At 38.8% G+C, this 13,708-nt stretch overlaps 1 protein-coding gene across 1 annotated transcript; it reads left to right on the forward strand.

Annotated features, from left to right (window-relative positions):
• Positions 1-1,418: 1,418 nt before the first annotated feature.
• On the forward strand, positions 1,419-13,061 carry LOC105505227 (hephaestin-like). The gene is made up of 4 exons (XM_011933020.1): positions 1,419-1,751; positions 9,803-9,982; positions 11,584-11,828; positions 12,823-13,061. The coding sequence occupies exons 1-4, from the start codon at positions 1,603-1,605 to the stop codon at positions 13,059-13,061; spliced, it is 813 nt and encodes a 270-aa protein (XP_011788410.1). The 5' UTR covers positions 1,419-1,602.
• Positions 13,062-13,708: the final 647 nt, after the last annotated feature.

Below are 13,708 nucleotides of genomic sequence, written 5' to 3' on the forward strand. Positions count from 1 at the left end.
AGAACATGAAGCCAGGATTCTTGAAACATTCTTCTTTTTTAACACAAGTTAATACAGTTTGTGTCCTAATGAGGAAACAATTATTTAGATTTAAACAACTATTTAGAATTGAAATATTAAAAATTATAACTAATTTTTGCCTTTACTATGTTCCAGTTATTGTGCTAAATAGTTAATATGTATAGCCTTATTTAAGTTCTTTTTTTTTTTTCATTTTGAATTCATGAAAAGGGCTATTTACTCTTATTTTTGAATACTTTGGCTAAACAAGTTAACACTCATTTCTTTTCACCAGGGCAAATGTTAGCCATGAATGTCAATGTAATTTTTCAAAAGTGAATTGCATCAAACTATTTGCATAACAAAAAATCACTGCAGAACAAGTACCTTGCTGCCCGCAGTTGTGTTGTCAAAAAGAAATTGCAAGAACATCTATTTTCTTTCCTTTCCTTTTTCTTTCTTTCTTTCTTTCTTTCTTTCTTTCTTTCTTTGTTTTCTTTTCTTTTCTTTTTTTTTGGACACAGAATCTCCCCAGAGTCTCCCGGCTTCTTTTTGTATTTTTAGTAGAGATGGGGTTTTGCCACATTGGCTAAGCTGATCTGGAACTTCTTTTTTTTTTATTTTTTATTTTTTTATTTTTTTCTTTTTTTTATTATTATACTTTAAGTTCTAGGGTACATGTGAGCCTTATTTAAGTTCTTATAACAGCCTTATAAAATGGGTAATATTATTATCTCCATTTTAAGGAGGTGAAAACTGAGGTTTAAGGGGATTAAATTACTTTAATCATAGAATCAGGAAATGGCACAGCTGGGATTTCAGTTCAGAATATCTAATTTCAGTTTTCATGCTCTTAATAGTGATGCCATATTTCAAATGTCTATATTGAAAAAAAGGCCTATTATTTAGCTTGCTGATTGTTTTGTAAATAAATTTTTATTGGAACAATGATATACCTTGTGAGCGACAAAGACAAATTTGTGTAGTTATGACAAACAGAAACTGTATGTTCTGGAAATAAAATATTTAGTAACTAGCCCTTTACAGAAAAGGTTTGCCAACCTCTGGTCTGTAGACATCAACTTTAAAATGTTTTTCAAGTGACCTCCAGGAGAAGGAATCAGAAATATACCCTGGATTTGCAGAAGAGGTGGGTGCTGTTTGTATTGTCAGTGAAATTGGTGAATGAATAATACAAGCCTGGAAACCTGGCCTACCTGGCCTCCTGCAGTCTTCACTGTGTTGATTCAAGTCTATTATGACCTGTTCTTGTTGTCTTTCATGAGTCAGAGCAGAGGCCTTATCCCTTCCCCTCCCTGTCATAAATGCCTTAGAGTTTGGACTTGGATCTCAGCTTAATGAGTTTTGTCTCCACTTCCCCTTTCTTGCTTCAAGGTTCACATGTGTGCCAGACCAATAATTCTAGGGGCTGCCATGGCTTGGCTAAGCTTCCCTTGACCACTGAGCATTTCTAAGGGAGTTGAAGCTGGTGGGTCCTCCCTCCTTCCTACTGGTGCTTCCACCTGCCTTGGTCTGAGTTACAGTTCATGGGGCAGCGCCTAAATGTCTGAGCACACTGAACTTAAGAATCTCTAGTGATTTATGACCCAGACTTTGCCCTACCAGCTCAGACTTCTGAATGTTCTCTTCCCTGGACCCTGCTCCAGACACTTTAAATTCACAAGAGGAAAATGTGCCCAGCTTGCCTGGAGAAAAGCATCTGCTCCTAGCCAAGATCTCCTCATCACAAAGTAAGAATATCAGGTGGTGGAACCTCCATCATACCTGTCCCCTTCCTATACCTGGGTCTGTTGGGTAGATGCAGTCCTTTTTAGAGAGGCATAGTATTCTCAGACCTGTCGCCACAAATTGCTCCCCACTCATTCTTTTCCTATACTTTGTGTCTTCAAAACCTCTTTATCTTCTATGTTTAATATCTAGACTATACTTTCTTCATGGAATTCTAAATATGTAAATTTACAGGGCTAGGAGGGTCCATATCTAGTTTAAGACCCTCATTGTAGAAATAGAAAAAGGCCTAGAGAAGAGAAGGGAGTGGGCCAAATCCACAAAATCCACATAGCTGATTACTGCTAGAGCAAGTGGGATGAGAACCTTGGTCACTTGACTCAGGACGGTGACTTTTCACTGTTCTCTCTTTCCACCAGGAATGGGAATGACCTTTGACTTTAAACAAATCCAGACCTCAGTTTTACCCTGAATTTTTGGGAGAACATTTAGGTTTATTTTTCTTTTTAGTATTTTTAATTCTTCCGTGTCTTAGTTTTTACGGTGTTGATCTGTGTTAATCCAGGCTATCTTCTAGCTATATCTGGTTTCCTCAGGTGGAAAATGTTAAATATAGTTAATATAAAATTTCACTCTAGAATCTGTTAGAAATGACAGAGGCAAAGTTAATGTATATAAAAAAAAAACAAAAAATTCACCAGTGCCTGGTGGCCAGTAGACTTTCAATAATTGTGAAGTCCCTTCTACCCTCTTGAAAAGACTGTGTTTCTCCCCTAAGCAGCACAGTGTATGTGGTGGTTTCATAGTCAAAAGTTTAGACAGGCCCAGTAAATCTCTATTCTCTTTTACTTCCTAAGTGTGTGACCTTGGACAAGCTACCTTCCCTCTCACAGCTGAATTGTCCTCAGTTGTAAAATAGAGAGAATTAGAGTATTCATCTCACAGGATAATTGTGAGACTTAAGTAAGAGAATGCATGTAAAATGGTTAACATAGGACTTAGAATGTAGAAAAAAAAAGGTCTTTGTTTTACTGCCAGTTTTATTTTTACTTATGACCAAGCAGCCATGACCTCAGAATAATGGTCAGGGCTGACAATTGTGCCTCAAAGCAAAAAGGGAAAGAACTAGTGAGATGGAGACTCTTTCCATTTCTACCTCATTTCTTAAACGGAGCTGTTGAAATCTACCCATGAGCTTTGGCTGGCCACACTGACAGTGTCCTCCTCTCAGCAAAGACCAATTAACAAGTTCTGAAAACAGAAGTACAACCCACCCCCTTGTAATTCCTCCTGAGATCCTAACCAGGATTTGTAAAACACCCGGATATGGGTAAAGAACCATCCCGGGTTTTGTATGAAACCAGGCCCCACAGGAAGAGGACGTTCCAGTAGTTTTGTTTCTGGAAAAGAGGGCACCCAGCCCTTCCCCCTCCCTCATCCTCCCATCCCAGTAACCCCTGCCAAATTGGAATCCTGGACTTAATTTAGGAGAAAGGCCCTGTAACCAAGATACTGACTGAACATGGCTGGCGGACTCAGGCCGGGGTCTGCAGTGCAGCATTAATGGGCCGCTGACATGAATATGGAGTAGTTTTTTCTAGCAAAGGTAAGCTTTATTTTCTCTTTTCAAACCCTACCTCACCTGCCTTCCTGTGCAAAAACGTTTATTTAGCTGGGCTTAGGTGAGTCCTGGCCATTGAGAGAAAAAGTCAGTGGCTAAAAGTTGGAGGAGTTTTGGCTGGTGTGCAGGAAAGTTAAAGGAGACAATAGGCTCCTTTTGTTCCTCTCACCAAAGTAGCCAGGACCACACTGGCTTGTCTGTTTCAGGGCCAATCCTGCAGCCATACAGAACAGTTCATTTTCCTGTCAAAACAGCTTGCTCACCTTCTGTCTCACAGGTTGAGGAATTTATTGAGGTGATGGATCTGAGGGTTATATAAGTGGGAACTCAAATACTTAAAAATAACCATGTTTGGTTTCATATTTTGAGACCAGATTGGCACAGAGTAAGCCAATAAATGATAGCTAAACTAAGCTAAACATCTGAATTTGAGTAGTCTTAGTGTCTAAATAGCAAACATCTTTTAGAAATCATTGGTTCAAATTCTGGCTATTTTTAACAACCGGCTCCCTGACTTTGAGCAAATCCCTGCACCTCTCTGGTCTCAGTTTTTTATATATCACGTGAGAGTGATTGAAAAAGATCGTTTCTAAAGGTTTCATGCATGTGTGAATCTATAACACATTCAGTTTTTCATTACTCAGCATCTGTTATATGGCAAGCAATCCTTTTGCTAGGGACTCAAATATCCATGGTTTTGTTTGGGCCTCAAGACAATCCTGTGAAATAAATATCATCCCATTTTTTGGAGGAGATGACCAAGGCTAAAATAATTTATTGAAAGCTCACATAGCTATCACAGACAAGAGATAGGATTTAAATCAAGGTCTTTAACTTCAAATTGGTATGTTTTCTATCACCGAGTTAAGAAAACAGAGGACCAAAATGGGAATTTTGATGGAGGGTTTATTAGGAAGGCTGCTGAGAGATTGGAGACAGGGCCCCAAATTTGGCTCAGCATTCCTTTACTCAGTGGAGTAATCCTTTGTTTAGGATGAGCCTGTCTAGCCCAAAGTACTATAACTGAGAAAGGGAGATGGAGGGAGAGAAAAGAGCATTGTCACAATAAAGGAACAGTTTGCAAATTCCAGGGAACACAGCAATGCAAATTGTTATGAATAATAGGGACCAGACCCAAGTGACACTGGGATGACAGGAATGTAAGGTAAAGCTAAGGGAGGCTTAACTTTATATTGGTTGATCTTCTCTCCAGGTTGGCACAAGGTTTCATTATATCTTAACTAAACTATCCAAATAGCCTAGAAATTTTCTTTCTCGTTTCCTTCCTTTGAGTGCCTCTTCCTTCTGCCTTCCTTTTTAATTAATTAATTAATTTTTTTTTTTACTTTTTCCCAGGATTCTTTCTCAACTTACTTACTTAATTTCTCCTTTTATTTCTTCCTGTTCTTTTTCCTCATCAGTCTGGTTCTTCTCTATTGGCTTAGCTGAGAAAAAAATAGCCTTGCCCAAGTGAAAAGCTTACACAGGGTTTTCACATCTTTCATATTATTTGACCTTTATTACAAACTAACGAGGGCCCCAAAGTAGAGACAATCCTCATTTAAGACATGAGGAAACTGAGGCTCAGGAAGTTAGGGACTTGTTCAAGGTCATATAACCAATAAATGATGAATCCAGAGCTAGAACTTACTTTTTTCTGGTACCTGAACGCAGTCCACTTCACCATGAAATATCTAAGTGGTTATATTTTATTTTATTTTATTTTGTTTGTTTATTTATTTATTTATTGAGACCGTGTTTCGCTCTTGTTGCCCAGGCTGGAGTGCAATGGAGCGATTTCAGCTCACCACAACCTCCGCCTCCTGGGTTCAAGCGATTCTCCTGCCTCAGCCTCCCTAGTAGCTGGGATTACAGGCATGTGCCACCACGCCCGGCTAATTTTTTGTATTTTTAGTAGAGACGTGGTTTCTCCATGTTGGTCAGGCTGGTCTTGATCTCCCGACCTCAGGTGATCCGCCTGCCTCAGCCTCCCAAAGTGCTGGGATTACAGGCATGAGCCACCACACTCGGCCTAATATATAAGTGGTTACAAAGGATTTTATGGGTTTTCCATTTTTTCTGCTCTTATAGTATATGATAAAACCAAATTAAATAGCAGCAATAACAATGACAAATTCAGATTTGAGGAGGAAAGAAAGGATGTCAATAATTAGAAGGAAGAAAAATACTTATCAGGTGCCTACTAAGTCCCAGAGACTGCAAAAAGTTATCTTATTTAAATACACAGTAAAACAGTACTTAAACCTAAGTTCGTCTGACTCAAAAGTTCTAGTTCTTTACATTATAGCATGTTGTTTCCAAGAAGAAAGTTCAGCTTGGGCTGTGTGCGTTTTCATACCTGTGTATATAGTCCCGTATGCTTAGAATGTGTTACCATATATGGGAATTTATGAGTGTGCGCATATTTGTTCCTATTCATAAAATGGAAAATATTTATGGCCCTGTCAAGTTTCATTTCCAAACGATTTCCTTACTTGCGATAGTAATAGCCACTAATACCTTTTGATCACTTACATTTGCCCTTAAAGTACTTACAGATCTTAATTAATTTAATCCCCACAAAACTCTATGAGGTAGCTAATAGTATTAATACCATTTAAAAAATAAAGACACTGTGGTTAAATAAATGAAGAAGTTTCCCAAGTCATACAGCTGGGAAAAGTGGAGCCAAGATTCACTTAGGTAGCCTGATACCAAAGCCTATGCCCTGGATGCAAAATCGAGTAAGTATTCCTTATCTCTCAAGATCTTGAGAATTATGTAAGATGGAAGATATGAAAAACACACTGTAATCTGGAAACTGCTAGGGATATGTTAGGTGGCACTTCCCCCCACTCCCCAGATTCTATTGTCTAAGCAATTTGGATCATAAGTCATCACTGTTGAATGCTTGTTCACTGTATGCTGAAGGCCTGTACTAGTCTCTTCTAGGAATATTTTCAGTTTTATCATGTGTTTCTCCAGTTGTGGAGCTCTTGCCTGGGACAGTTTTCTGTCTAGGTAAATGAATTCAAGGCACAACTACTTTGTTGACACCTCTCTGAGAAAGAAGATTGAAAGGGTTCCATGTTGCATTCAGACTTGAAGTGTCAACAGGACACTCCTTCCCTGTTGAGGATTCCAAGACATGACTATTTGTGTGACCATATATAGAGCTATATGTAGGTGTATATGAGTATGCCTGTGTTTCATCAGTGAATGTAAGTATTGGCAGCATGTGAAAGCTGGAAGGACTCTTTGAGAGCTCATTATATACCACATTTTTATGGTTCTGCACTTAGATTACCAAACTTCTGTGACTCCCTCAAAAGGTAAGAACTATATAGTCCAGCTTTATATAGTCAATTATTTTATAGATGGGAAAAATGAGGTGAAGAAACTTGCCTAAATTCACCCTGAACAATTATTAGAACTTGAACCAGACCCAACTGATGGAAAAATGTATGCTTGTGTTTCTTTATGTCACTTTAACAATAGCTGTTTTTGCCCATCTACTTGGCCTTCATCACCATGTCTGGTAATAGATACACAGCAACCTCTAAAAAATGACATTCTCTCTCAAGGAGTGTGTAGTCCAATCTGGAAAATGAAGACAGATCACGAAGCAGGTCATGAGATGGAAAGGTAACAATAATACAGAGTCTGACTTAATCTAATTGGGTGCTAGTAAGTAGCCCTTCAGAGGATAGTGATATGGAGAGGCTAGAGGTGGCCTTCTGGAGCAGTAAGTATTCAAACTAACCCTTGGAGTAGGAATGTAGAAAGTATGATGCATGGGAGACTGTAGAGATGAATTAGCAAACTGTAGCCAGGAGGGAAAAGGAAGAGGAAGGCAACCAGTAGTTACTACTGCCTACTATGTTCCAAACATTGATGATACTTGTCCCTTTCATGTAAGCTTTCTGATTTATTTCTCCAAGGCTGGTATTATTATACCCATTTTACAGATGAGAAAACCAGTTCTGAGTGGTTAAGAAATTCCCAAGGCTACACAGCTGGTCAGTGGGAGAGCCAGGTTTTGGAAAAAAGAACCACAAAACAGATCCTCTCTTACATCAAGGGCTTTCTGCCAAATATAATATGGAATCTAGGGATTAACACTTGGGTCACTGCTGCATATGGAGAGGGTCTGGGAGTTTGTGAAGTAGTCTATAAGTTTGTTTATTTTATTTTATTTTATTTTATTTTATTTTATTTTTTTGAGACACAGTCTCACTCTGTCGCCCAGGCTGGAGTGTAGTGGCCGGATCTCAGCTCACTGCAAGCTCCGCCTCCCAGGTTCACGCCATTCTCCTGGCTCAGCCTCCGGAGTAGCTGGGACTACAGACGCCCGCCACCTCGCCGGGCTAGTTTTTTGTATTTTTTTAGTAGAGACGGGGTTTCACCATGTTCGCCAGGATGGTCTCGATCTCCTGACCTCGTGATCCACCCGTCTCGGCCTCCCAAAGTACTGGGATTACAGGCTTGAGCCACCGCGCCGGGCCCAAGTTTGTTTCTTAAAAAGGGTAAATATCTGGGCGTTTTCTATCCATATGTAAATCTGTGCATACATTTGATTCTCTATTTTTTATTAACAATGCCTATTTCATGTGCTTGGGTTGAAGATTTAGTGAAATAATTTATATAAAGCACTGGACATGGTGCTACTATGTAATAATCTCTCAGTGAATAGTAGCCATTATCATCATTATCATTAATACAATCTTTTAGGTATATTTCTGCCTACATGAGTATGTGTGTCTGTTTGTAAAATGATTAATAACTGCATGTAATTGCTTGTTTCAGAATGTATGTGTTTTTTCACAGATATGGCTGTAGCTATGGGCATATGTATGTTCTCTGTGTATATACATGTGAGTGTGCAAGTATATTTTGGTGGAAGGTAGTACAGCATGGTGATTATGCTGGAGCCACACTTCCTGAGCTCAAATCCCAACTCTACCGATTTTTATCTAGATGGCTTTGGGCAAACTACTTTACACCTCTGTTCTGCAGTTTCTCCATTGTAATAAGGGGATAATAATGGTGTCTACTTCGTAGGGTGGTTGTGAGGAATAAATGATTTAATCTGTGTAAAACACTTGGAACAGGTGCACCATGCACATACAATAAATATAGCTTTATTATTATTATTATTATTGTCCTGAAGTTGACTAAGATTTTATGTAACAGAGTGATTTTATGTGTAAAGGGAAGTGTGTGCATCTCTGCTTTTAGGTAAGACTACAAGTACCTGTGTGTGCAAGTTTATGTATTTATGTAATGCTGTCCATGTTTCTGTGTTTGACTGTAACTGTGTATGGTATCACTGAATGCTTCGTCCTAGTCCCAGGAAATCTAATGTCCTGACTTATGCATTGAAGTGAGAGGTTAGAATCTTGGGTCTGATTCTGACTCAGGATTAGACCTATTAAATGAGTTTATGAATAGCCTTGGGAATCAGCAGACAACATTTCTTCTGAGAAGTTTAAAATACTTCCCTCATATACTGTCATTTATTTTTGGTTCATTGTTAACTTTTGAAGTATAATACACATAAAGTGCACAAATCTTGTTTATAGCTCAATGTATCTTCACAAACTGAGCACACTTTTTCAACCAGCATGTAAATCAAAAAACAGAGCATTACTTAGAAGTCCTCCTCTTCCCTTCCCAGTCATAGAATCCTACTCCAAGGCAAACATTATCCTTACTTCTACCAGCATAGATTATGTTGGCCTGATTTTGTACTTTATTTAAATGAAATCATACAATATGTACTATTTTGTTTCTATTTTTTTAAACATTACATTTGTCATAGTCATTCATATTGTTGTGTGTAGTTGTAGCTTGTTCATTATTATTGCTATAAAGAATTTCATTTTATGAATAAAATGCAATGTGTTCCTTCATTATAGTGTTCATGAACATTTTGACTGTTTATATTTTGGGTTTATGAATATTCTAGTAAATATTTTTTGGTAAATTCTCACTTGTTGTTAAGTACAATTTAGAAAGGATAGGAAGTGGCAACAATGAGTGTTCCCCTTTTGCCTATGGGAAAACAGAGACAAAGGGAGAATTAGTGTTAGAGGCCCAATAAGGCTTCTGGTGCCTGTTTCCTAATTCTTGGGACAAAGAGCATTCTTCCCGCTACACCTTTGAAAAAACTGGATCCAGATCTCTCTTCTGAAGGAACTAGTAATACACGATTAGCAGCACGGGTGACTTTTTAACTATGCCCTTCAAAATCCAATCACTGAACACTTATTGAACCAGAAGGAATCAGGTAAGTAAAAGAAACTGGGCTAATTGGGTTTTGCTTTCTCAGTCACTCAATCTGGCTCATGCCTCTTCAGTTTTCTGGACACGTAGAAAGCCCCTTTGTTCTCTTTCTTCTATACCAGCAGTTTTTATTTGCCTGTTTCCCAGAGTAATGTGGGCCATGGAGTCAGGCCACCTCCTCTGGGCTCTGCTGTTCATGCAGTCCTTGTGGCCTCAACTGACTGATGGAGCCACTCGAGTCTACTACCTGGGCATCCGGGATGTGCAGTGGAACTATGCTCCCAAGGGAAGAAATGTCATCACGAACCAGCCTCTGGACAGTGACATGTAGGTTTAATTTCTTGTGGTATTTGTGGGGAAGTTGTGGGAGCACCCTTGAGGTCAGGAAGTAGCCTCTTGTGGCCCCTTTCCCTGGATGTGGTAGCCTCCAACTCCTGATCACTCCAAGCTGTACACACTTAATGGCAGATTTCCTGGGAAGAAGGCTAGTTGACTCAGAAGCCAGTATTTCATCTGGAGTTTGCCATAACATTTTTAGCGTCCTAAAGAGAATTCCATATTTGCTGTTTTCTAATCTGATACCCACAATGCTTACTTATTTAATAACAGCTGTTTGACTTTAAAAAAGAATAATGAAATATCTACAGTGTTTATAAGATGTATGTGTGGGAGCTATGCTTCTATAGTTTGGTGAAGCTACTGTATATTTATTTCAGATATGTGAAAATGTAAAAAAAGAAAATAAACCTTAGAATCAAGGAATTAATGGTAATAGCTCTCACTTATGTAATACTCTGTGATACGGACCATACTAGAAATTTACATTCTTTGTCTCAACTCTCACAAAAACTCTAGAAAGTAAGTATGTGTGTAGTTATTTTATAGATCAGAAAACTGAGGCTCAGGGAGGGCAAGTGACTTATCCAAGTCCTATAATTAGTAAATGAAAGAGATAGGATTTGAACCTGGATAATGTGAATGTAAACTAATACTCTTCTCACCACTCTGTCCCTCATAAATCCCACAGGATTAACCTTTCTTGATCTTAGAAAATAGCAAGTGCTCCACAAATATCTGTTAAAGAATAAATGAATGTACGAAAAAATCTTTTGTGACCGTTACTCATTTTTTCTCTCCAAAGCTCTGGAGTTTTCCAAAGTTGATTGTAACATCTCTGAGTTCTCTGAGAAGAATTATAGTAGGAATAACAATTCTGTCTTTTTTGACACAAAGTATTCACCTAGTTTCAGAGTCAGAGTCCTTGTATTAATTTTTTTGAGGGAATAAATTCATTATCTTCCATCCCTAATACTTTGAAGTAATAGTCCATATTTATTGAGCTTTTACTATTTGCCACTGTCCTAAGCTCTTCGTGTATTTGAATTTCTTTTAGTCACCAATAAAAGCTATCTGAGTTAGGAACTATGATTATTTTCATTTTACAGATGGGCAAATTGTATACGGAGTAGTTAAATAACTTGTTCAACATCCCACTAATTTGGAAGTGACAGAGTAAGCAATCAGTCCAAGTGGCTTGGCTCCAAAGTTTGGAGTTATAATCACTATGCTCTAAGGTCTCCCATATGTCTCAGAATGATGTTAAGTCAGGCTACATCAATGAGGAGTCTATCACTTAAAGAGTCAGTCCACAGTTGGTTGTCTCCTTGTTACTATATATTGTGTCAAACTATGTGAAATTGCCTTTTATGTGGGTTTAAAGTGGTCAAATATCAGCAATTTCATATGTTGATATTTGAAATTTTTAACAGTTAAATCTAAAACTTTAGTGTTTTGATCGGTATAATCTCATTTCCTCTTGTTTTGTTCTAAACAAAGATACTCACTTTTTGGCCAGTCTCCTCTGGAAAAGGAACCTTCCAAGGCTTGAAGATGGGGGCAAAATTGTGATTCTCTTTCTTCTTTCCCAGAGTGGCTTCCAGCTTCTTAAAGTCTGACAAGAACCGGATAGGGGGAATCTACAAGAAGACCATCTATAAGGAATACAAGGATGACTCATACACAGATGAAGTGGCCCAGCCTGCCTGGTTGGGCTTCCTGGGGCCAGTGTTGCAGGCTGAAGTGGGGGATGTCATTCTTATCCACCTGAAGAATTTTGCCACTCGTCCCTATACCATCCACCCTCATGGTGTCTTCTACGAGAAGGACTCCGAAGGTAAACCATTTTGCCATTTATTTCCCCCATGCCCAACAAATATCACTTTTCCTTTACTGCCATTTGAAGGAGAAGAGTTGGCAGTGAAGATTATCTTTTCCTCCTATTTATCTGAGGTGGCAAAGACTCTCCTCAGAGTAAACAAGGGTGGGCACTGGTATCAGCTCTAACATTCATATATTGTGTGACTTGGACAAGTCATTTTCTCTCTCTGGGTCTCAGATTCCTTCTCAGAAATGTGAAAACACAGTCTACCTCTTAACACAAGGAACTATTTGAATGGCATCTCCATAGAATATTTGAATATTCTATGAAAAGAAAAGAGAATGCTATAAATGTGAAGGATTGTCATCCTAGTGTCACAGTCTTCTGAAAGTTCCATTTCGTTTTTCCCTAAAGGGGAGTTCAGCTTATTTATCTCTACTTCCCTTATTCCTGGCCCATTGATTTATAATACTGACAACAGTGAGTGAGAGGAATAGAAAGGGAAGTCAGAAGACTCTGGCTGGGCCACTAAATCCCTGTATGATCCTGGACAAGTTATTTTTCCTTAGTTTTCTCTTCCATACAATGGAGAAGTGAACCAACTATTCATTAAGTTGACTGTAGACTGAAATTATGTGATTGCCTGCTTTTTTTTTTTTAAGTGAATTTTTGAAGGGAGGGAATCCTGTCTTCTTCCTTGCTTCTATGCCACCAGCTTTATGCTATGGCATTACCAGATTAGGCCGAGCTGTACTTTTTCTAGCCATAGAACTTTTCAAGTGGCTACAACCTTTCCACCCATTGTTAATGTGAGGACTGGATTTTTTAGGTTAAATGTTACCTAAATCTGTGCTCTCCTTAGGTTGTGAGGAACACTATGCAGGTCATTAGAATGCTACATTTTATAAGACCAGACCTAGGGTTCTACATGTCAGCTGTGTCTTAATTTATGTATTTGCCACGGTCCCTCACTTATTCTGGGCCTGGGCATATGCAATTTCATTTCTAGGTTCCCTATACCCAGATGGCTCCTCTGGGCCACTGAAAGCCGATGACTCTGTTCCCCCGGGGGGCAGCCATATCTACAACTGGACCATTCCAGAAAGCCATGCACCCACAGATGCTGACCCAGCGTGCCTCACCTGGATCTACCATTCTCATGTAGATGCTCCACGAGACATTGCAACTGGCCTAATTGGGCCTCTCATCACCTGTAAAAGAGGTACAAGTCCTAAGGATAAGCTATGAGGTGCAGTTTGGGACATCTAGGGGTAGCAGTGATATGGTTGAACCACCTACATATTGGGCAGCAGCTTGAGGAGTGCTAATTCAGCACTCTTGTTTATTAGCAAGGAAAATCTCTGCTAAACTCACTTTCCACTATTTTTTTTTCAATTTCATTACTTTTTTCTTTGTTTGTGGGTTAGGAACAACTTTTTTTTCGATAGGTTATTGTGGTGCAGGTGGTATTTGGTTACATGAGTAAGTTCTTCAGTGGTGATTTGTGAGATTTTGGTGCACCTATCTCCTGAGCACTATACACTACACCCTATTTGTAGCCTTTTATCCCTCGCCCACCTGCCAGCCTTTTCCCCAAACCCCTAAAGTCCATTGTATCATTCTTATTCTTTTGCACCCTCATAGCTTAGCTCCCACATGTCAGTGAGAACATACAATGTTTAGTTTTCCATTCTTGAGTTACTTCACCTAGAATAATAGTCTTCAATCTCATCCAGGTCACTGCAAATGCCATTAATTCATTCCTTTTTATGGCTGAGTTAGTCCATCGTATATATATATACCACAGTTTCTTTATTCACTTGTTGATTGATGGGTATTTGAGTTCGTTCCATGATTGATTTTGCAATTGTGAATTGTGCCACTATAAACATGCA

The sequence above is a fragment of the Colobus angolensis genome, unplaced genomic scaffold (genome assembly GCF_000951035.1).
Source record: "Colobus angolensis palliatus isolate OR3802 unplaced genomic scaffold, Cang.pa_1.0 Scaffold990, whole genome shotgun sequence".
Taxonomy (NCBI): domain Eukaryota; kingdom Metazoa; phylum Chordata; class Mammalia; order Primates; family Cercopithecidae; genus Colobus; species Colobus angolensis.

Bases quoted from the DNA above. Each gene is read 5' to 3' on its own strand.
- LOC105505227 (XM_011933020.1), top strand. From the start codon at position 1,603: ATGACCCAGACTTTGCCCTACCAGCTCAGACTTCTGAATGTTCTCTTC. The intron at 1,752-9,802 runs GTAAGAATATCA...CCTGTTTCCCAG, and splicing joins CAAGATCTCCTCATCACAAA to AGTAATGTGGGCCATGGAGT. The intron at 9,983-11,583 runs GTAGGTTTAATT...CTTCTTTCCCAG, and splicing joins CAGCCTCTGGACAGTGACAT to AGTGGCTTCCAGCTTCTTAA.